The following is a 22,314-nucleotide window of genomic DNA, read 5'->3' as shown; positions in this document are numbered from 1 at the left end:
ACCATTTTTTTCAAATGTAAGTTGACCACATATATGTATATACATATATATGTATATACATATATATATAAATATGGGGTGTGTGTATATATATATACATATATATATATATATATAATATTGTGGTTTATATACACAATGGAATATTGTTCAACCACAAAAAGAAGGAAATTCTGACATGTGCAACAACGTGAATGGACCTGGAAGGCATTGTTATGTGCAGAGGAAAAAAATACTATATGATCTTATATGTGTATGTATAATATATGTGTATTATCTACAAAAAACTGAAATCATTGAAACAGAGTACATTGATGATTGTTGCCAATAGTGGACAGATGGGGAAATAGTCAATGGGTACAAGCTTCCACTTATAAAATAAATAACCCATAGAGATCTAATATACAATGTGGTGACTACTTCACAATATATATTTGAAAGTTGTTAAGAGAGCAAATGTGAAATGGTGGATGTATTAACTAATTCTATTTGGTAATCATTTATATATATGCATATATATGTATATATATATGTATGTGTATATATGTGTATCAAATCATCACATTGTACACATACATACACATACATACATACATTGTACACATACATAACATTGTACACAATGTTACTTGTCAATTATATCTCAAAGTGGGAGAAAAAAACTTCAAGGACTTGTGTGTCACATGGAAAAAGTGTTTTTCTTCCTTGGATATTAAGTAGGCTGATAATCAGTCCCTGGTTTGGCCCTCTTTCAAGTTACAGTTCCACACTTTCAATTACCCAATGGACGTATAAGGCGATCAGAACGTATCTGTGTTTGTGTCTGTGTGTGTGTGTCGGTGTGTGTGTGTGTGTGTGTGTGTGTGTGTAGATGTAGGGGACTGAATTTACTGAGTACTCAAAAATGAACCCAGCACTACTCACCGGAGGACCCATCAGACCTGGTCCACCCAAGGGTCCTGAAGCCCCTGGTAAGCCCGTCTCTCCTTTTTCTCCATCTTCTCCAGGAAGACCCCTTCCTCCTGGGTTTCCCTGTAATACAGTAGAAATTTTTAAGAAAGGGAGAGCAACACAATAATTACATCACACAATAAGCAGATTTTTGTTTAGAACATAAAAGTAATTATGTAATTATGTAATATTTTAAAGATTTCATAAAAAATCTACTTATACATAGTGAGAAAGTATAATTTACCTTTAATCCATCTTTTCCTTGGAGACCTTCTTCTCCAGGTGCTCCTGGTTCACCCTATTGTGTAGCAAAAACAGTAAGATTTATTGTTTTGCTAAATCATTCACCTTAACTTCTTTTTTCTCCTGATATCTATAGAAAGTAGCAGGTTTTTGTACATTTATTCCTACTTCTTTATTTTTTTTTAAAAATTTTTTTTCAACGTTTTTTATTTATTTTTGGGACAGAGAGAGACAGAGCATGAACGGGGGAGGGGCAGAGAGAGAGGGAGACACAGAATCGGAAACAGGCTCCAGGCTCCGAGCCATCAGCCCAGAGCCTGATGCGGGGCTCGAACTCACGGACCGTGAGATCGTGACCTGGCTGAAGTCGGATGCTCAACCGACTGCGCCACCCAGGCGCCCCCCTACTTCTTTATTTATAAGGGTTATTTGTCAGTATAATAAGCTTGATATAATTTGCTTGGAATAGCTCTGAAGATGATTTAAAGAGTCAGTATTATAAATTCAAAAAAAGATGGTTCCAGAATGTTATTTTTTAGATATTTAAGAGAAATATGTATTCATTTGTATCTCTGCAAATTTATATAGCTAGACCTGTGTTTCTGAATTCAAAGACTGTAAATACTACATCTCTTAAAGTTGTAGTACCTTCCTGTACTGAATTAAATGGATTAATATGACTTAATTTAGTTAAAATCAGTGTACCAGATTTTTATGGTCTGTATTTTCTCTTTTACAGGGGAGATGCAACAATAAAGGCCCTGGTACATCAAGAAGCTGTCTTCTTAGATAGAGAACTTCACAGAAAAGTATAGCCATACTCTATGAAGCTATTAAAGTAGTACTGACTCTTTTGTTACCTGAAATATTTAAAAGTAAGTTAATTAGTGCATCTTTACAGTTGCCCCATTGCTCCCACCACTGACACTTCCATTACCCAACCCTCTGCAAATAAAGTGAAAAAGAAAAAGACACCGGGTGTAAGATATATCTCCCTACTTTGTCTTTTAGTATGCAAATGTCTCTTAAAATTATCTTGGGAAAAACTTACCACAGCTTAAAGGCTGTCTATAGTAGAATAACTTCTCTAAGCTATCCAATTATACTTCTTTACAATTTTTTCCTCAAATCTTGATGACTTTGTGTGACTCTAGAATTTTTTTAAACATAAATTAGATTGTGATCATTTTTGGCCCTGTTACGTCAGGGAATATCCTGAGAGTTGATTACTATTATTTGTGAATTTCTTCTTTTTTTTTTAAGTTTATATTTTCAATGTTTATTTACTTATTTTGAAACACAGGCAGAGAGAGGGAGAGAGAGAATCCCAAACAGGCTCCATGCTCAGCACAGAGCCCAATGAGGGGCTTGATCCCACGAACCATAAGATTATGATCTAAGCTGAGATCAAGAGTTGGATGCTCAACCGACTGAGCCACCCAGGTGCCCCTGTGAATTTCTTCTTAAGGTAACAGTAGTGACAATCACAGTGACTCTGAATATGTGTAAAGCATTCTGCAGAGTATACCCAATACCGAGAAAAGGATGTATGAGTTTAGGACTCCAAACACTACTAATACAATGTGGACAGGGTTTTGCATGCAGCTATAGAAATATGAAATAAGGACAAATGTTTTCTTTTATGCACCAGAAAGGTTTATTATGCATTTTAAAGATTTATTTATGCTAAGTTTTGAGTCTGTGAACTACATAGGTCAGTGCATTAAAATGGTTCCCAGCAGACATTTACCCGTAACCCTGGTTCTCCAGCAACTCCAACATTGCCTGTAGGTCCAGCATTTCCCTGAAGAAACAAAGGGAAAGATTAAACTTTTTTTCTACTAAAACAACATGTCTAATAATTATAGAAGGCATATCATGAGGATAGGAGTTTTAAAACACTTCCCAGTTTTTTCTTTTTCCTGGATTAATTTTTTGATAATATTTTGCCCCACTAGCTTTATCATTTCTATTTCTTCTCTCTCTCTTACACACACACACTCATACACACACACACACACACACACATACACACACACACACACAGTATGGGTAGATAGATAGATAGATAGATAGATAATTTTTTCTGACAAATATTTTTTCTGACTTACTTGAGAACACTTCCCATTTTTATCTGCTATCCTTCACTTGCTTTCAGAATTATGGGTATTTGCCAAAATGTGGCAAACATAGGGGATTCAGTATTGAAAGTTTAGAGACCATTCCTTTTACTATTTAGAAAGGTTACCTTTGCACCTGGTTCACCTTGCAGACCTGCTTCTCCCTCAATACCTGAAGGACCCTAGAAGAGAAGATTTGACACATTGTCTGGATATATTCCTTCACCAGTTGCAATGGCAATAACAACCTTATAAGAAGATGGTAGTAGTTTTTAGCCCAAAGTGAGATACCTATGTTCAGGAAAGTATTTTGCTGTTACTTTATAAACATCATCGCATAAGACCAGATAATTCTGGGACCTTTTAATAATTCAAGTGGTAAGACAACATCACCTAAGTTAGAACTTTTAAGACCAGTTTCTTCAAATTCTTCCTCTCATATTTTAGTCCTTGGTCCTCATATTTTAATACTTGGTCAAAGAGAAATCACTTCCCATTTCCTCTTCTAATTTTCTACCCTCATATTCTTATATAATATTCTCTGTTTTTTCACTTTTTACTCTTCCATCCATTTCTGTTGAGCCCTTTGGAGCACACTCCCTTTAAAAATTTCAGTTTTCTTTATTCATTTTATAAAAAATATCACACAGGGGTGCCTGGGTGGCTCAATCGGTTAAGTGTCCGACTTCGGCTCAGGTCATGATCTTGTGGTTCATGAGTTCAAACCCCATGTTGGGCTCTGTGTGGACAGTTGAGAGCCTGGAGCCTGCTTTGGATTCTGTGTCTCCCTCTCTCTCTGTTCCTCCCCCAGTCGCACTCTGTCTAGCTATCTCTCTCTCAAAAATAAGAATAAAAAAAAATCACACAAAGGTGATATGAGTTAATTCACATTATGAAAGATGTTTATGGTATCTTTTCCACTTTCCTTTTTTTTTTTTAATTTTTTTCAACGTTTTTTATTTCATTTTTGGGACAGAGAGAGACAGAGCATGAACGGGGGAGGGGCAGAGAGAGAGGGAGACACAGAATCGGAAACAGGCTCCAGGCTCCGAGCCATCAGCCCAGAGCCTGACGCGGGGCTCGAACTCACGGACCGCGAGATCGTGACCTGGCTGATGTCGGACGCTTAACCGACTGCGCCACCCAGGCGCCCTCCACTTTCCTTTCATGGGTGGGTCCAGTTGGGAAGCACTTGGCTCCTTTTACCTTGCAAACGTAAACTTCTTACAACCTCTGGCTATCTCTAGACCTGGAGCTCCTACAATTGCTATTGTATTGTTTTTTTGTTTCAGAGATGCTTCAGGGATGTTTATCTTGTTTTGAGCATATTAAAGATACCCTCCCCACTCCCCTTCCTTGTTCTACCTTCTTCTTCTCTCTCTTTCACATGTATGTATGCATATGTGTGTATGTATAATTACAAACACATACATATGTATTTTGTAATTCCCATGTTTTTGGAATAGAGAGGTATTTTAAAGCATTCACTCACAACACTATCTTGACCAAAAGCTTTCTGTTTCCTTTCTACCTTTCAGTGATTCCTCAGTAGTTCTGATCCATGGGTGATACTCTTCCATAGAACTATTAGAGCTTAAACTATCTTTTATGTCATAGTATCTATCTCATAGTGTGTTATGAGAATCCATTAATAAAGCAAAGCACACAAGTACTACTAGGCACATAGAAAATGCTCCATAATTGTGGGCTATTATAATTATCATTAATATAATGCAAATTCATAGTTTCCTTCTAAAAGCTTGACTTTTAGTAAGGTATATCTGCCCTTTCACTTGCCTATAGTCATTTCCCTCTCCTATTATCCTCAACCATTATTCTAAACCAGCAAATTTCCCTCAACTGACCTACTCAACCCCTACTTCTTATCACAACAGAAATTATGTCTCCTACTCTGTTAAAAAAACTTCAAGTTATTAGGTATGACTTTTCTCAGCTTTCTTTAGGCTCAGAGGATGTGGCATAGTATAGGTTATCAGCATTAGTTTTTGAGTCAGATGTGTATTCAAAGCCAGGCTCTACTAATTCTTAACCTTGGGCGGATTAGTAGATGATGAGCCCCATCTCACTGATAATCTACTCTGATCTCAGGAAAGGTATTGCCATCCATCCTGTTGCACAGCCTAGAAATCTGGGAATAATTTTTCACTTCTCTTTTCCCTTTACTTCCCATATTCTACAAATATGAAGGTTCTGCAGAATTTCTCAAATCCATCCACTTCTTTCCTTTTCTATACTTACTACTTTAGTTCAGAAGTCCATCATTTCTTGCCTGGTTGAATGCAAAGGCCCTTTAGTAGGTATACATGGCTTCACTCTTGTCTTCTCAAATATATCCTCTAAGCAGCTGCTGGAATTATCTTCCAAAGATATAAATCTGACTTTATCACTGCCCTGCTTATACCTTACAATGATTTAACACAGCCCATAAGATAAAACAAAACAAAAAGGCAACCTAATGAATTGGAGAAGATATTTACAAATGGTATATTTGATAAGGGGTTAATATCCAAAATTTATAAAGAACTTATACAACTCAATACCAAAAACCAATAATCCAATTAAAAATGGGCGGAAGACATGAATAGTTGGCTAACAGACACATGAAATGATGCTCAACATCACTCATCATCGGGGAAATACAAATCAAAACTACAATGAGATGTCACCTCACACCAGTCAGAATGGCTAAAATTAATAAAACAAGAAATAACAGGTGTTGGCGAGGATGCAGAGAAAGGGGAGCCCTCTTACACTGTTGTTGGGAACACAAACTGTTGCAGTCACTGTGGTGGGGTTTCCTTAAAAAATTAAAAATAGAAGTACCTTATCATCCAGCAATTTCACTACTAGGTATTTACCCTAAGAATACAAAAAACACTAATTCAAAGGGATATATGTACCCTGATGTTTATAGCAGCATTATCAATAATAGCCAAATTTTAGAAAGAGACCAAATGTCCATCTACTGATGAATGGATAAGGAAGATGTGGTGTGTGTGTGTGTGTGTGTGTGTGTGTGTGTGTGTGTATACCATGGAATATTACTCATCCATCAAAAAAGAATGAAATCTTGCCATTTGAAATGACATGGATGGAGGTAGAGAGTATTATGCTAAACAAAATAAGTCAGAGAAAGACAAATACCATATGATTTGACTCATATGTGGAATTTAAGAAACAAAACAAATGTTCACAGGGGAAAAAGGAGAGAGGAAAACCAAGAAACAGACTCTTAACTACAGAGAAAAAACTGATGGTTACCAGAGGGGAGGTGGGTGGGGATATGGGTTAAACAGGTGATGTGGATTAAGAAGTGCACCTGTTAGGATGAGCACAAGGTGTTATCTGTGTTGAATCACTATATGGTTCACTTGAAACTAATATTACACTGTATGTTAACTGGAATTTAAATAAAAACTTAAAAAAGAGAGAGAACTTTATGTGTATAAAATTAGGTTCACACAACGGTCATCCCTACTTTTAATGGAATTTTAGGCTTTGTTTTCTGAATATGAAACACAACATTACAGAATTATTCTTTAAATATATACTTAATGTATCAACTTTACCTTGAGGAGTCTTATAAAAAGTACTGAGTACTAGTGAAATAACAAGAAAGAGGCACAAAAAAATTACCTCAGCACCCGTTTCTCCAGGAGGTCCAGCATCACCTGGCAATCCTCGTGGTCCCTATATTAAAATAAAATTTAAGATCTGAGAATCAAAGTTACTCTGTATTTCAATTAACATATGCATCTAAATATGTAATTTATAATATATCATATGTAATAGAATACATAATTCCTTTAACAATGTATTACTTTACTTTTGTATAAAAAAATTATAACTTTATAGTTGATTCATTTGTGTGCATGTGTGTGTATGTGTGTGTATGTGTGTGTGTGTGTGTGTGTATGTTATGTGTATGTGAATAGTATTAGGCTATGTTTGCATTCAAAAGAAAAAGAAAGAAAGGACAGTACCTTTCATTCCCTAATTCACTCATCCCTTCAATAAACATTTATCAAGCACCTAATAAGTATGAAATATCATGCTAAGGGTTTTCAAAAGTTACCTTTAGTGGATATGATATTCCTGACAAATATGTGACAAAAAATAGCATTTTTAAAGAAGCAAATATATGACCTCCAATGAAATAAAAATATGTTGTAGTTTATGTGGTATTGAGTGAGTCCAGTTCAACAATATCTCTGTTTCACATGAACAGATATAACAGTGTTTACCCATATAGATAATCACTAAGGTGCAATAAATGCATGTTGGGGCCTTCGTGGGAATCTTGGTCACTGTAATATTGAATAGTATAATTTTAAGTAAACAAATATTGAATAGTTTACTGCATAAACATCAGATTGCTGAACTTAAAGATGTGTGGAAGCCATTTCACTGGCTGGAATTATTTTAGATTAATACTTATTTAGCAACTACAATATAATGCTATTTCTCCAGCCATCCAAAGAAGCTACTTGAAGTTTTTGACCTTTTTAGAAAGCACAAAGAAGCTGTTTTCTTAGATTAAGAAAAGATAGTTAAAATTTTCTATGAGATTATGCTCCCTAACAATTTTGTGAACACCTCACTTTAAAAAAAAGTGTAGTAATGGGAAGGAAAAAATGTGCTATCATTGGTTGTCTTCAACTGTTTTCTTAATTGTTACAGTCAGTAATGTTCATTTTAACATTTAAAAAGTATGGCAAGTACCAAAAAAAAAAAACACAGATTAAGTATATATTAAGTATATCAACCATTCAGAGGTTACATTGTAAATATTCTTGCATATTTCCTTCTAGCTCTGTTGTGGGGGCATACTTATAAATAATGTAATTATATGTTTTATGTTTAAGATTCTATTTTGAATATAAATATTTTATCATGTAAATACTTCATAACAACTTGTTCAACAGATACATAATATCCATTCATCTCATATTCTATAGTACTGTAATCTAGTCATTTTCTTAATAACAGACATTTATATTATTTCTATATCTCCTTTACAGTAAATATTACTTTACTAGATTTATTATATGCATGTTAGACTATTTATCAGTGAATGTTAGGACCTGAAACATCAGGTGATATTGTCAAATAGCTGAGATAAATATTTGAAGGCTAGGGTTGTAAGGTTGCATAAGCCATTAAAGGTATTAAGAGGTCAATGATGTTTTTCATTTATGGCTCATTAAATATTATGTATAATATTTTAAAATTTATGAATTCTCCTCAGCATGTATTTCTACACTGTTATAAAGATGCTGAGAGAAACATGTCTGTGCAGATGTCTTTGTGTGTATTCTGCATATTCTCCCTTAGAAGAGAGTCTGAAATGTACCATTATTTAGTCACAAAGTCAAGTACATTTCCGGAAAGGTTGCAATAACTAACTTTTCACAAGAAATACATAAAAGTAAAATCTATTTCATTGAATTCATGCCAACACAGAATATTCATTTTTAAATTCTTCTTTAATTTGATGGACAACCTCTTATCTTAAAATGTGTATATATTTAACTATTAGCAAGGCTGAATATCGTTTCTGTTATTTATCAGCTATCTGTAATAATCTATGTATTACTTAATCATGTCTTTTGCCTATGTATTTTTGGAGTCATTTATAAAATTTGTATGAGTTTTTTATGTGTTGTGGACACACAGTTTCAGGCATCCTATTTTATTGTTAACGTCTGCCCAGTATGTAGTTTATCATTTCATTTTTGAAATATGTTATTAGGGTGCCTGGGTGGCTCATTTGGTTAAGCATCTGACTCTTATTTTGACTCAGGTCATGATCTCACAGTTTGTGGCTTCAAACCCCATGTCGTTCTCTGATTCTCTCTCTCGGCCCCTCCCCTTCTCGTGCACATACTCTCTCTCAAAATAAATAAATAAGTTTAAAAAATATATTGTTAAAGATAACTTTTTTCTCACTAAGTGTGATCACTGTTAAATCTGTTAATCTTTTAAGACTTTTTCCATCACATTTAAGATTAAAACATCTATTTCCATTTAATTATTCTATATTATTCCTTTAAGCTTTTTAAAATTAAAGTTTATTTATTTATTTTGAGAGAGAGAGGCTTAACTGACTGAGCTACCTAGGCATCCCTAATACATTAATTTTAAAAATTGTCAATCTTTTAGTTAGGTAATAATTTGACTTTCTACTTAAGTCTGTTTTTGGGTCTCTTAATGAATTTTTGAAGTTTTCTTCATATGTGCCCCATCCAATTCTCATTAAGTTTATCCTTATGTATTGTGTTTTGTTTCTATCTACAGTGGGATATTTTTTCTATTATATTTTATTACTTATACACAGAAAAACTTATTTTTAAAAATATTTATGTCTTGCCATTATATTACTCTATCTCAGAAATTGAAAAATACAGAATTAAGTTTTTAGGTTTTACAAGTTTTGGGGGTTTATTTTAAAATTTCACTAAGTAATAATGCTTTCCTTTCCTTATATTATCATTTCTGTGTCATATACCACTACACTGGCTAAAACTTTTTGAATAATGTTAGAAAATATAGTGACCGCGATCTTATCTTGTGGCCTATGCTTCTAGTGTTTTAGTGTTTCTTAGCAGGTTGGGTGAGAATACAAGATAAGCTACTTTCCCTTATTACAGAACTATGTTTATGTTACTAGAATATTTTGTTTTAACTAATAAACTTTATTTCTTACAGAAATTTTAGATGTATAGAAAAATTAAACAGAAAGTACAGAGAGTCCCCATATACCACCCCTGCCTAGTTTTCCCTATTATTAATATCTTATATTTGTTACAATGGATTAACCAAGATTGACACACTATTACTAACTAAAGTACACAGTTTACAATCTGTGTTCACTCTGTGTTGTACTGTTATATGAGTTTTGAGAACTGTACATCATGTCTCCATTGTGACAGTATGATACAAAATAGTTTCACTGCTTCCAAATTGTCCTGTTTTCCCCCTATTCATCTCTGGTCCTCTTCCCCCAACACCTGGCAACCACTGGTCTTTTTGTGTCTGTGTAGTTTTACCTTTTCCAGAATGTCATATAGTTGGAATCATAAAGTATTTATACTTTTCAGATTGGCTTCTTTTACTTATCAGGATGCACTTGAAAGGTCCCTCTGTCTTTTTGTGGCTTAATAGCTCTTTTCTTTTTATTGATGAATAGTATTTCATTATATGGATGTATCACAGTTTGTTTATCCATTTACCTTTTGAGGACGTATCAGTTGCTTCTACCTTGGGCAACTATAAATAAAGCTGCTATAAATATTCATGTGCAGGTTCTTGTGTGGACATTAAATTTTCCACTTGTAGGGGCGCCCGGGTGGCTCAGTCAGTTGAGAGTCCAACTTCGGCTCAGGTCATGATCTGGCAGTCTGTGGGTTCGAGCCCTGTGTTGGGCTCTGTGCTGACAGCTCAGAGCCTGGAGCCTGCTTCAGATTCTGTGTCTCCCTCTCTCTCTGCCCCTCCCCTGCTCATGCTCTGTCTCTCTCATCTCAAAAATAAATAAAAACATTAAAAAAATTTTTTTTACATTTTCCACTTGTTTTCATAAATACTCAGGAGCATGATTGCTGGATCATAATGGTAAGAATATGTTTAGCTCTGTAAAAATCTGCCAAGTTGTGTTCCAAAGTTGCTGTACCATTCTGTATTACCATCAACAATGAATGAAAACTCGGTTATTCCACGTCTTTGTTAACATTTGGTATTGTCAGTGTTTTAGATTTTAGCCATTCATATAGGTATGTAATAGTATGTCACTGTTTTAATTTGTACTTCTTTAATGACATATGACAAGCATATTTTCATATGTTTCTTTGCCATCTGTATGTCTTTGGTGTAGTGACTGTTCATATCTTTTGCCTACTTTTTAAACGGATTGTTTTCTTATTAACTTAAAAAAATTTTAAATGTTTATTTTTGAAAGAGAGAGACAGAGCACAAGACAGGGAAGGGCGGAGAGAGAGGAGACACAGAGTCTGAAGCAGCATCCAGGCTCTGAGCTGTCAGCACAGAGCCCAACGTGGGGCTGAAACTCACAAACTGTGGGATCAGGACCTGAGCTGAAGTCGGATGCTTAACCAACTGAGCCACCCAGATGCCCCTCTTATTGTTAACTTTTAAGAGTTCTTTCTGTATTTTGTATATAAGTCCCTTATCAGATCTGCATTTTGCAAATGTTTTTTTCCCAGTGTGTTGCATGTCTTTCATTCTCTTAATATATCTTCCACAGAGCAGAAGTTTTTAATTTTAATGAAATCCAACTTATCAATTTTTCCATTCACAAATAATGCTTTTGGTGTTATATGTAAAAAGTCATTGTTAAATCCAAGATCAGTGAGATTTTCTTCTTATGTTAACTTACAGAAGTTTTATAAATTTTAAACTTAGGTCTATAATCCATTTTGAGTAAAATTTTTTTTAAGTATTTTTGAAAGTTGTATTCTGAATTCTGAAACCTTGTTATTTTTTAAAAGTTTTATTTATTTATTTTGAGAGAGAGAACCAGCAGGGGAGGATCAGAGAGATAGAGAGAGATCAGGGGAGGGACAGAGAAAGAGAGGGAGAGAGAGAGAGAATCCCAAGCAGGCTCCGTGCTGTTAGCACAGAGTCCCAACTGTGAGATCATGACCAGAGCCGAAATCAAGAGTTGGATGCTTAACCAACTGACCTACCCAGGCGCCCCACCTGCAACCTTGTTATAACTGCTTTTTGGTTCCAGGAGTGGTTTTTGTGTATGTGTGTCAATTGTTGGGGTTTTCCACATAGTTGAGTTCATACCTACTTTGTTACTGTTTTCTATTTGTTCCTCTTGTTCTTTGTTTGTTTTGTCTTCCACCCTTTTTTTTAGCCGGCTGTGAATTTCAATTAATTCCATTTTCTCTCTTATTTTACCATATCAAGTATACTTCTTTAAAAAAATTTTCAGTGGTGGGGCGCCTGGGTGGCGCAGTCGGTTAAGCGTCCGACTTCAGCCAGGTCACGATCTCGCGGTCCGTGAGTTCGAGCCCCGCGTCAGGCTCTGGGCTGATGGCTCGGAGCCTGGAGCCTGTTTCCGATTCTGTGTCTCCCTCTCTCTCTGCCCCTCCCCCGTTCATGCTCTGTCTCTCTCTGTCCCAAAAATAAATAAACGTTGAAAAAAAAATTAAAAAAAAATTTTCAGTGGTTTCTCTAGAGTTTGCAATGCACATTTATAATTAATTCAAGTCTATTTTCAAATAACACTATATCACTATACTTATCCATAAAATGTGAGACTAAATACACTGTTACAATTACCATTTTGCACCAATACCTGTTCTATTAATTAAGAATAAGAAAAACAAATGACTTGATCTTACTTTTATATATTCCTTCTAAAGCTTTTCCTTTCTTCTGTTTCTAGAGTCTCATCTATATAATTTTCCTTCTCTATGAAGAATTTCTTTTAACATTTCTTACAAGGTTGGTCTACTCGTGACAAATTCCAACAGTTTTTGCTTGTCTGAGAAAATATATTTCTACTTCACTTTTGAATTCCCAGTCTGAAAATTTCTAAGTCTCTGACATATCTGAGTCTGTTCGTGATGCTTGCTTTGTCTCTTCAGACTGTTTTTCCCCCTTTTATCCTTTTCCCCCTTTTATCCGATATTTTGTTGTTGTTGTTGTTGAAAGCCAAGTAAGATGTAAAACGACCCGAGGTAAATAGGTCTTTAGTGTAAGGTTTTATGTTATCTGGCTGGGAATTAGGCTGTGTTTACTGTTTGCTGCACTATGGTGTCAGAGGATAAATTTCCTCCTAGTGTCATTGTGTTTGTCTTGTCCATTGTCTTCAGGCTTTCCCAGAGACACCTTTAAAAGGGTTTGTGTCTGTAGTTCTTTTAGCTGTAATCCTCAGCTATTAAATAGGACCCCTATTTATGTGGTGGTGAGTTAAGGTGGGGGGTGGGAAGAAGCATTCTATAGCTTTATGATATAGAAATGGCTAGGGCTGGGAATTGTTCTTCCCAGTTCAGTAGGCTTTGGTGAAACCCCAAACAGTTAGCTCTGACAAAACAGGTTCCCTTGAGGGCAAGCCTTGTTAAGGAGAACAGAGAACTCTGGGTATATTTCAAAGTGGTTATTTTTCCCATCCCACTGCTAGACGCAGAAATAGACATTTCTCTGAACTTTTTAGTGAGAACCTAGCAGGTCTCCTGGAGGTAAAACTCAGTAACAAGTGGGGCCTTCTTAGGAGCCTCTCTTAGTTTTTTAACACTTAAGATACTCTAAACTGTGTCTTCACCAATTTGTCAATTATAGTTTAAAGTGCTCCTACCATCCAATTACAGGCTTCTGCTTCTGGTAAGCTCTGGTTCTCTCTATCCTCCTGTCTGTCTCTCCAGTTTTCAGGCAATAGTTTGTCCTTTGACCTCATTGATCTAAAAAGAGTTGTTGATTTTCAGTTTGCTAGGCTTTTGCCTTATTGTAAGAAGGGGAATGGCAGCTTCCAAGTTCCTTACAATTCAGACCAGGAATCGTTTTATTATAAATTTTAATAAATCAAGAGTAGTTGTTGAATTTTAATGAGTACTGGTTTTTAGCATTTTCCCAGTATATCTGTTATATGTTATAATAAGGCTTTCTTAATATTAAGTAATTTTCCCTTTGTAGTTCCTCTTTTGCGTCATCTTTCACTTCATTCAGTTAATTCTTTTTATATAGCTGATTTTACTTGATATTTTTGGTATTTAATTGAAATTCATCTCTAGCCTTTCATTTTTTCTTTTTTCTGTATGGCTTTAGAATTGTCAAAATTTTACTGAGACACTGATATAGGATCTTCTTTCATCATTTGTTTCTAGAACTTTTGCCATTTTTAATATCTTCATGAGTAATTTAATGTTAGTTTTCATCAAATACTTTTAATTAACCTGAGAATCCTGATAATTATCTTTTAAGGTAAGTGGAAGTGACTTCTGGTACCCAACTAAGGAAGTGTACATAGAAAATAATATTTTTTAAATTGGAGGGTATATTCTAAAGCAAGCTTATCAAGAATTGACCTTTTTTAAACTATAGCATTCCCCTCATCTTCCTTTTTAAAGGCAATTTTCAATGTTTAAAGATAGCAAAAATATTTATTTGGGTCAGCCAGACACTTAGGAATCATACTTTACATATGGAAATCTATCTCCTATAGATTTTATATCTCCTTGTGAATCTTTTATATCCATACACTTCTTTTTTTCTGCTAATCAAAAGGGTTCTAACATCTCTTACTTGGATTATTGTAACAGAAAGCAGTTCTTGTCCATTCCTAGTCCCTTCCAATTTGTTTGAATAATCTTTACAACACAATAATATCATCATAAAACTAGCCCTATCTCTTCAATGACATTATTTTCTTCGTATGATAAAAATACAAATCCTTGGTCATAGGGCTCATAAAGCTACATGTTTTGTTCTCTGCCTCTTTTGCCATCCTTTTCTTACACTTACTTCCTACCTGACTCTGTGCCCCACCAGGCTAGTCTTCTTTAAGATCTTCAAATAAATATGCAGAGCTTCCTCTCAGCTCATGTTCTCTCTAAAATGACCTCTCCCCATCTTTGCCTAAGTAACTACTATTCATTCTTCAGATCCCAGCTCAAATGCTCCTCCTCCTGAAGCCTTCCCTAAGGATAGTTTCTCTGTTATACATTCTCTTAGAATTGGATGCCTGTACTTCACAGCATTTAGCTCAGTTTGCAATTTTCCATTGTTCTCTGTGATAATCTAATTAGTACATATTTACATCATTAGACTGAAACCTCCATTCTTACCACCATACTCCCAGTGCTGGTACTTAATGAATATTTGTTGACTGAATGAATGAATGGTCAACTATCCAAACCCCAATATTTGCATTGCAATGAGCAAATTAGTTTGAATCTTGTCTGGGAAAAAGACAACTCTCAGGGGTCTTGACTATAGAAAAGATGTGGTTTCTCTTAGTATTCTTAAAATATAAATCTCCACATATTTTCTGTGTCTCTCATTTTACCAATTTACTTCCTTTCTTTTCTATAATTTAACTAGGCAACTCAAATATATAAAGCAAAGCCCATAACATCCATTATAAGCTTATTTGCATTTTATTTACCAGACCCACTGACCCAGTGACCTGAATGTCAAGTTTTAGGTGCTATTAAACTATTAAATTGTTTATACTTATAGTAACAAACATTTTCTTGTATAAAGCCTAAGCTATTGTCTATGCTGTTGGCATAGCTCTTTTGACATACGTCCTTAAATGTATTCCTTATTAAGTTAATTTCCATTGCATTTCACTGCATCTAATATTACTGGCTGACTGATTTTGCTTTTTGGGTATAAGACCTTTTGTTAATTCAGTTTGACAAACATACACTAAATTGATCTAATATGCCAGGTATTATACCAGGCAGGATTATAAACATGAGAAAAGTGGTCTCTAACTTCAAAGAGATATAAAATTTTTAGAAGAAAGAGATATTTAAGTAAATAATGTTAAAGACGGTTGCATTATTTTTGGTCAAATAAAGATTAGGATACAACAAGAGATATAAAACAGGGAGAGAACCAAAAAGAGTTCATTTGATAAACATCATTTTTAAAATTTTTTATTTGGGGAGATTTATATTGACAGTTAAATGTTTACTTCTTGCTTAGAGAGCTTACACCAGAGATTAAATATGTAGAGGAGGAAATGAACACAATTTGGTAAGAATAGCTCTTTGTTAAATTTTCCACTTGCTACTAGCTAAATGAATTATGCAAAGGCCACCTGTAAACCTTTGGGTCAACTAATAGATAAGATCAACCCAGTAGAATTTCCAAGACTATATTGTATTATAAATCTTACAAGCATGTTATAGCATATTACACCTAATACTATTAACCAGAAGAATGACTACATAGGAAATAAAGAATAAGTTGTGAGAAAGTGGGTGTGAGAAAGTCTTTCCTTTTAACAATCATTTTCCATGGAAATTTTATAATCGAATCACATTTATGAAATTGTGATGTAAGATTTTGCATTACTGGTGTACCAACGTTTCTGTCATGTTTGTGCATTTGGGCCCATCAGATGTAGAGTTTGACTTCTTTGTATGGTATTTCATTACAGAGTTGGCTACAAAAATATGATTGTGTGTGTGTGGCAATGTAATAATCATTATAAGAACAGCTAGCCATTCACAAAGAAAATTTCTGTGAGTCAATAAAACAGAGCTGTCTTTGTTGAAAATAGAAATATGTGAAGTTTTAGCAGTTCCAGAGAGATAGGAACATTTGACAATATAAGACCAGAAAGGTAATAAAAACTATATTCACAGCAAAATATTTTCTATAGAATTAGGTGTCCATGATAAATGCTGCTTTCAAAAATGTACCACCACAGTACAGGAGGGCAATAACAAGAAGGTAAATGTATATTATGAGGAAAATACAATTAGAAAAATATAAAGTTAAACTTACTGGTTCTCCTTCAAGTCCTCTGTCTCCTGTACTCCCAGGGGGTCCTTGTAAACCCTGAATAAACAAAGGCAAAATTTGAAGAAAAAGTGATGCTTGAAAATGTTTTAGTTTCCTTACCTCAGCTTTCCTTTACAATCCTCCCACCTAACTTTTCTGTCAACCTCTATTGGTTCTCTTTTCTTTCTGTGGTAAAATATACATAACATAAAGTTTTCCATTTTAATGCTTTTTAAGTGTGCAGTTTTGTGGTATTAAGTACCTTCACATTGTTGCACTACTATAATCACTATTTATTTTCAGACCTTTTTATCTTCCCAGACTGAAATTCTATCCCCATTAAAAAACATCCTTTCTCCCTCCCCAGTTCCCCTGGAAACCACAATTCTTGTGTTCCGCCTCTAATTTGATTACTTAAAGTGCCTTATATAAGTAGAGTTATACCACATTTGCTCTTTTGTCTCTGACTTATTTCATGTGGCATAATGTCTTCAGGTTTCACCAATATTGTAACATGTATCAAAACTTCCTTCATTTTTGGAAAGGAGGAGATGGTAGTGGAGTATGAAAACCCTAGGCTCACCTACTCCCACAAATACAAGGTAACTATAAAATCATCCTAGGTACCCCAGAAATCAACCTGAAGACTGAAAGAACAAACTCCACAACTAAAAGGAGAGAAAAGGTCACATTGAAAAAGGCAGGAAGTATAGAGACATGGTTTAGGGGAGAAATGGATCCTGGCTGCTGTGTAGGGGAGGGAGTAATGGTTTTAGAGAAGGTCAAGAGAGAGGAGCACACAGGGGAATGCAAAATGAGAATGTTTCCCATACTATTGGCTTAGGAAATCAGAAGGGCTGAATTTTGTGAGTTTTTGCACCCACTGGGGCTTAAAGCCTAGAATTTTAAAGGTTAACAGGCTTGGCAGAGATAGAGCCTGAAAAACACTGCACTGCTCTTGGACAGAAGGCAGGCAGACAACCTAGGGGCATAGTGTGGAAACAGTAATATGAAGAACTCCTCAGGCACAGTGGGGAGATGATTCACTCTTCTTGGAGTAGGTCTCTGAGAGGCAGCTTTCAAGGAGATGCCTCTCCACTTCTCTGGAACAAAGTTGCTGCCAACACCATTTTTCTCCCCCATCCCTCAGCATAAACACAGAGCCACCTGCAGGAAAAAGCACACTAAGCCCCACCACCCTGCACTCTGGTGGAACTGCCTTTCTCGGTCATGCCTGCCTCAGTCCCAGTGTGGCAGGCTCCTCTGCAAGAAGACCAACACAAATCCCTGACCACACCACATCTGCCTACTAGAGAGTTTTGCAGGGCCTCAATTCTGGTGGAGGTGGTGACAGGTCTCATTTCACAAGCAGACTAGAGAACACCTAGTTACATCTCACCACATTCAGGCCAAGGACCAATAATTGCCCACAGCAGGCAAGAGGAGCCTCTGCCAATGAACAGCCTGAAGGGTAGAGCAGCTGGAACAAAATAGCAGGGCATATGCAGCACACACTGGAGACACTCCCTGAAGTGTCAGGTCCTGGATACTAACTTATTTCTTCATAAGGTCATTACTTTCAGGAACAGGAGACATAACTGGCTTTTCTAACACACAGAAGCAAGCAGAGACTTAGACAAAATGAGAAGACAGAGGAATTTATCCCAAATGAAAGAACAAGATAAAGTTGTGGCCAGAGATCTAAGCAAAACATATATGAGTAACATGCCTGATGGAGAATTTAAACCATGATAAGGATACTCGCCAAAGTTGAGATAAGAATGGAAGGCATCAGTGAGACCCTTATCACAGAGATAAAAGAGTTAAAAAAAGAATCAGTCAGAGGTGAAGAGTGCAATAAATAAGATTAGAAACACACCTGATGTAATGAACATCAAGTTGGAAGAAGCAGAGGAATGAATTAATGACCTAGAAGACAAAATAATGCAAAGCAATAAAGCTTAACAAAAGAGAGAAAGAAGAATTATGCAAAATGAGAATAGGCTTAGGGAACTCAGTGGCTCCATCAAACATAGTAACATTTGTTTTATAGGAGTCCCAGGAGAAGAAGAGAGAAAAAAAGGGGCAAAAAATTTACTTGAAGAAATAATATCTGAAAACTTCCCTAATCTGGGGAAGAAAATAGACATCCCAATCTAGGAGGCACAGAGAATTTCCATCAAAATCAACAGATGTAGACCCACACCAGACATATTGTAATTAAATTTGCAAAATTTAGTAATAAAGAAAATATCTTAAAAGCAGCAAGATAAAAAGAGTCCTTAACTTAAAAGGGAAAATCCATAAGGCTAGCAGGAGGTTTCACAACAGAAACTTGGCAAGCCAGAAGGGAGTGGCATGATATATTCAAAGTGCTGAATGGGAAAAATCTGATGCCAAGAACACTCTATCCATCAAGGCTATCATTCAGCATGAAAGGAGAGATAAAGAGTTTCCTAGACCAACAAAAGCAGAAGGAATTCATGACCACTAACATAGCCCTTTAAGAAATATTTGAAGAGATTCTTTGAGTGGAAAGGAAAGACAAAAAGTGACAACCTAAAGGCAGGAAAAACACAAAATCAGTAAATCAGTAAAGGATACAAAATATAATAACATACCTAAAACATGGTGCAGGAGAGGAGAAAAGAATGGGTTCAAAGTTAAATGACCATCAACTTTAAATATAGACTGCAATATGCAGAGGAGGTTATTGACAAATCTAATGGTAACCATATATTAAAAACCACTAATAAACATGCAAAGAATAAAAAGAAATAAATACAAATATATCACTAAGAAAATCAGAAAACCAGGAAAGAGGTGAGAAAGGATCAGAGAAAATCTTGGGAAACAACCACAGGAAAAATAATAAAATGGCAATAAATACATATCTATCAATAATGACTTTGTAAATGGGCTAAACACTGCAATCAAAAGACACAGAATGTCAGAATGGGTAAAAAAAAAAAAAAAAAAAGGCCCATCTATATGCTGCCTACATATAGGAACGGAGAAGTATTTATCATGAAATGGATGTCAAAAGAAAGCCAGAGTAACAATACTTATATTGTATAAACTTGACTTTACTTTTTGAAAAATGTTTATTTAATTTTGAGAGAGAAAGAGAGAGAGAGAGGAGGGGCAGAGAGAGAGGGAGACACAGAATTCAAAGCAGACTCCAGACTCTGAGCTGTTAGCACAGAGCCCAATGTGGGGCTCAAACCCATAAACCATGAGATCATGACCTGAGCTGAAGTTGGACCTTTAACCGACTAAGCCACCCAGGAATCCCAATAAACTAGACTTAAAAAAAAAAAGACTGTAACAAGAGACAAAAAAGGACCCTATATAATCACAAAGGGGACAATCCAACAAGAAGATATAACAATTGTAAATATTTATGTACCTAACGTGAAGCACCCACATAGTTAAAACAATAACAAACATAAAGGAACTAATTGATAATAATACAGTAATAATAGGGGACTTTAACACACCATTTACATCAATGGACAGATGATCTAAACAGAAAATCAACAAGGAAACAATGGCTTTAAATGACATGTTGGACCAGATGGAATTAACAGATATATTCAGAATATTCCATCCCCAAACAGCAGAATACACATTCTTTTCAAGTGCACATGGAAAATTCTCCATAATAGATCACATATTAGGTCACAAAACAGTCCTCAACAAATACAAGAAGAATGAAGTCATACCATGCACCACACACTATGAAACTAGAAGTCAACCAGAAGAAAACATCTGGAAAGAACACAAATACATGGAGGTTAAATAATATGATACCAAACAATGAATGGGTTAACACATTCATGGCTTTTTGGGTCAACCCAAAAAAGAAAATAAGTCCATGGAAACAAATAAAATTGAGAACAGAATGGTTCAAAACCCTTGGGATGCAGCAGAAGTGGTCCTAAGAGGGATTATATAACAATACAGGCCAACTCAAGAAACATCTCAAATAAACAACCTAACCTTACATCTAAAGGAGCTAGAAAAAGAACTACAAACAAAACCTAAGGCCAGCAGAAGAAAGGAAATAATAAAGATTAGAGCAAGAATAAATGATATAGAAACAAACAAACAAACAAAAACCCACAATAGAACAGATCAATGAAACCAGATCTTCTTTGAAAAAAATCAATAAAACTGATAAACCTTTAGCCAGACTTACCAAGAAGAAAAGAGAAAGGACCCAAATAAGTAAAGTCACAAATGAGAGAGGAAAAATAACAACCAACACCACAGAAATATAAAAATTTACAAGAGAATATTATGAAAAACTATACGCCAGCAAATTGGACAACATAAAAGAAATGGAAGAATTCCTAGAAACATGTAAACCATCAAAACTGAAACAGGAAGAAATAGAAACTTGAACAGACAAATAACCAACAAAGAAATTGAATCAGTAATCAAAACATTCCTAACAAACAGAAGTTCAGGACTAGATGGCTTCACAGGCGAATTCTACCAAACATTTAAAGAAGAGTTAACATCTATTTTTCGCAAACTATTCCAAAAAAACAGATAAGGAAGGAAAACTTCCAAATTTATTCTATGAGGCCAGCATCATCCTGATATCAAAACTAGATAAAAACACTAAAAAAAAAAAGGAGAATTGTAGGCCAATATCTCTTATCAACATAGATTCAAAAATCCTCAAATAATACTAGCAAATCAAATTCAACAATACATTAAAAAAAAATCATTCACCACAATCAAGTGGGATTTATTCCTGGGTTGCAAGGGTAGTTCAATACTTGCCAACAAATCAATGTGATACATCACATTAATTACAGAAAGTTTAAGAATCAGATAATCATTTCAAATGATGCAAAAAAAAAAAAAGGTTTTGACAAAGTAAAACATTCATTCATCATAAAAAACCTCAACAAAGTAGGTTTAGAGGGAACCTACCTCAACATAATAAAGGTGATAATATGAAAAACCCACAGCTAATACCATCTTAAATGGGGAAAAACTGGGAGCTTTTCCTATGGTCAGGAATAAGACAGGGATGTCCACTATGACCAATTCTATTCAACATTGTACTGGAAGTCCTAGCCACAACAGTCAGACACCAAAATGAAATAAAAGGCATCAAATTGGCAAGAAAGAAGTAAAACTTTCACTATTTGGGATGATATAATGCTATACATAGAAAACTCAAGAGACTTCACCAAAACTGCTAGAACTGACAAATGAATTCAGTGAAGTTGCAGGATACAAAATCAAAGTACAGAAATCTGTTGCATTTTTACCCACCAATAATGAGGCAGCAGAAAGAGAAATTAAGGAATCAATCCCATTTACAATTGCACCAAGAATATAAGATACCTAGGAATAAATATAACCAAAGAGGTGAAAGACCTGTACTCTGAAAACTATAAAATATTGATGCAAAAATTGAAGATGACACAAAGAAATGGAAAGACATTCCATGTTCATTAATCAGAAGAACAAATAT

The 22,314-nt window shown here is 35.1% G+C and overlaps 1 protein-coding gene across 1 annotated transcript in view; it reads right to left on the bottom strand.

The window, feature by feature from the left end:
- The window catches only part of COL24A1 (collagen type XXIV alpha 1 chain), a 413,841-nt gene that overhangs the window by 119,550 nt on the left and 271,977 nt on the right, over nt 1-22,314 (bottom strand). The window contains exons 32-37 of the mRNA XM_047085469.1: nt 16,821-16,874; nt 6,972-7,025; nt 3,443-3,496; nt 2,945-2,998; nt 1,196-1,249; nt 925-1,032 (exon numbers count right to left, since the gene is read on the bottom strand). Of these exons, the coding sequence (XP_046941425.1) occupies nt 925-1,032; nt 1,196-1,249; nt 2,945-2,998; nt 3,443-3,496; nt 6,972-7,025; nt 16,821-16,874 (378 nt within the window). The remainder of the gene's footprint in view (nt 1-924; nt 1,033-1,195; nt 1,250-2,944; nt 2,999-3,442; nt 3,497-6,971; nt 7,026-16,820; nt 16,875-22,314) is intronic.

This window comes from Lynx rufus, unplaced genomic scaffold, assembly GCF_022079265.1.
Source record: "Lynx rufus isolate CCGP_SWC_20201006 ecotype Redwood Valley unplaced genomic scaffold, mLynRuf1.p SCAF_2, whole genome shotgun sequence".
NCBI lineage: Eukaryota > Metazoa > Chordata > Mammalia > Carnivora > Felidae > Lynx > Lynx rufus.
Note: the sequence above shows the minus strand (reverse complement) of the source record. Positions and strands in the feature narration are given on the sequence as shown.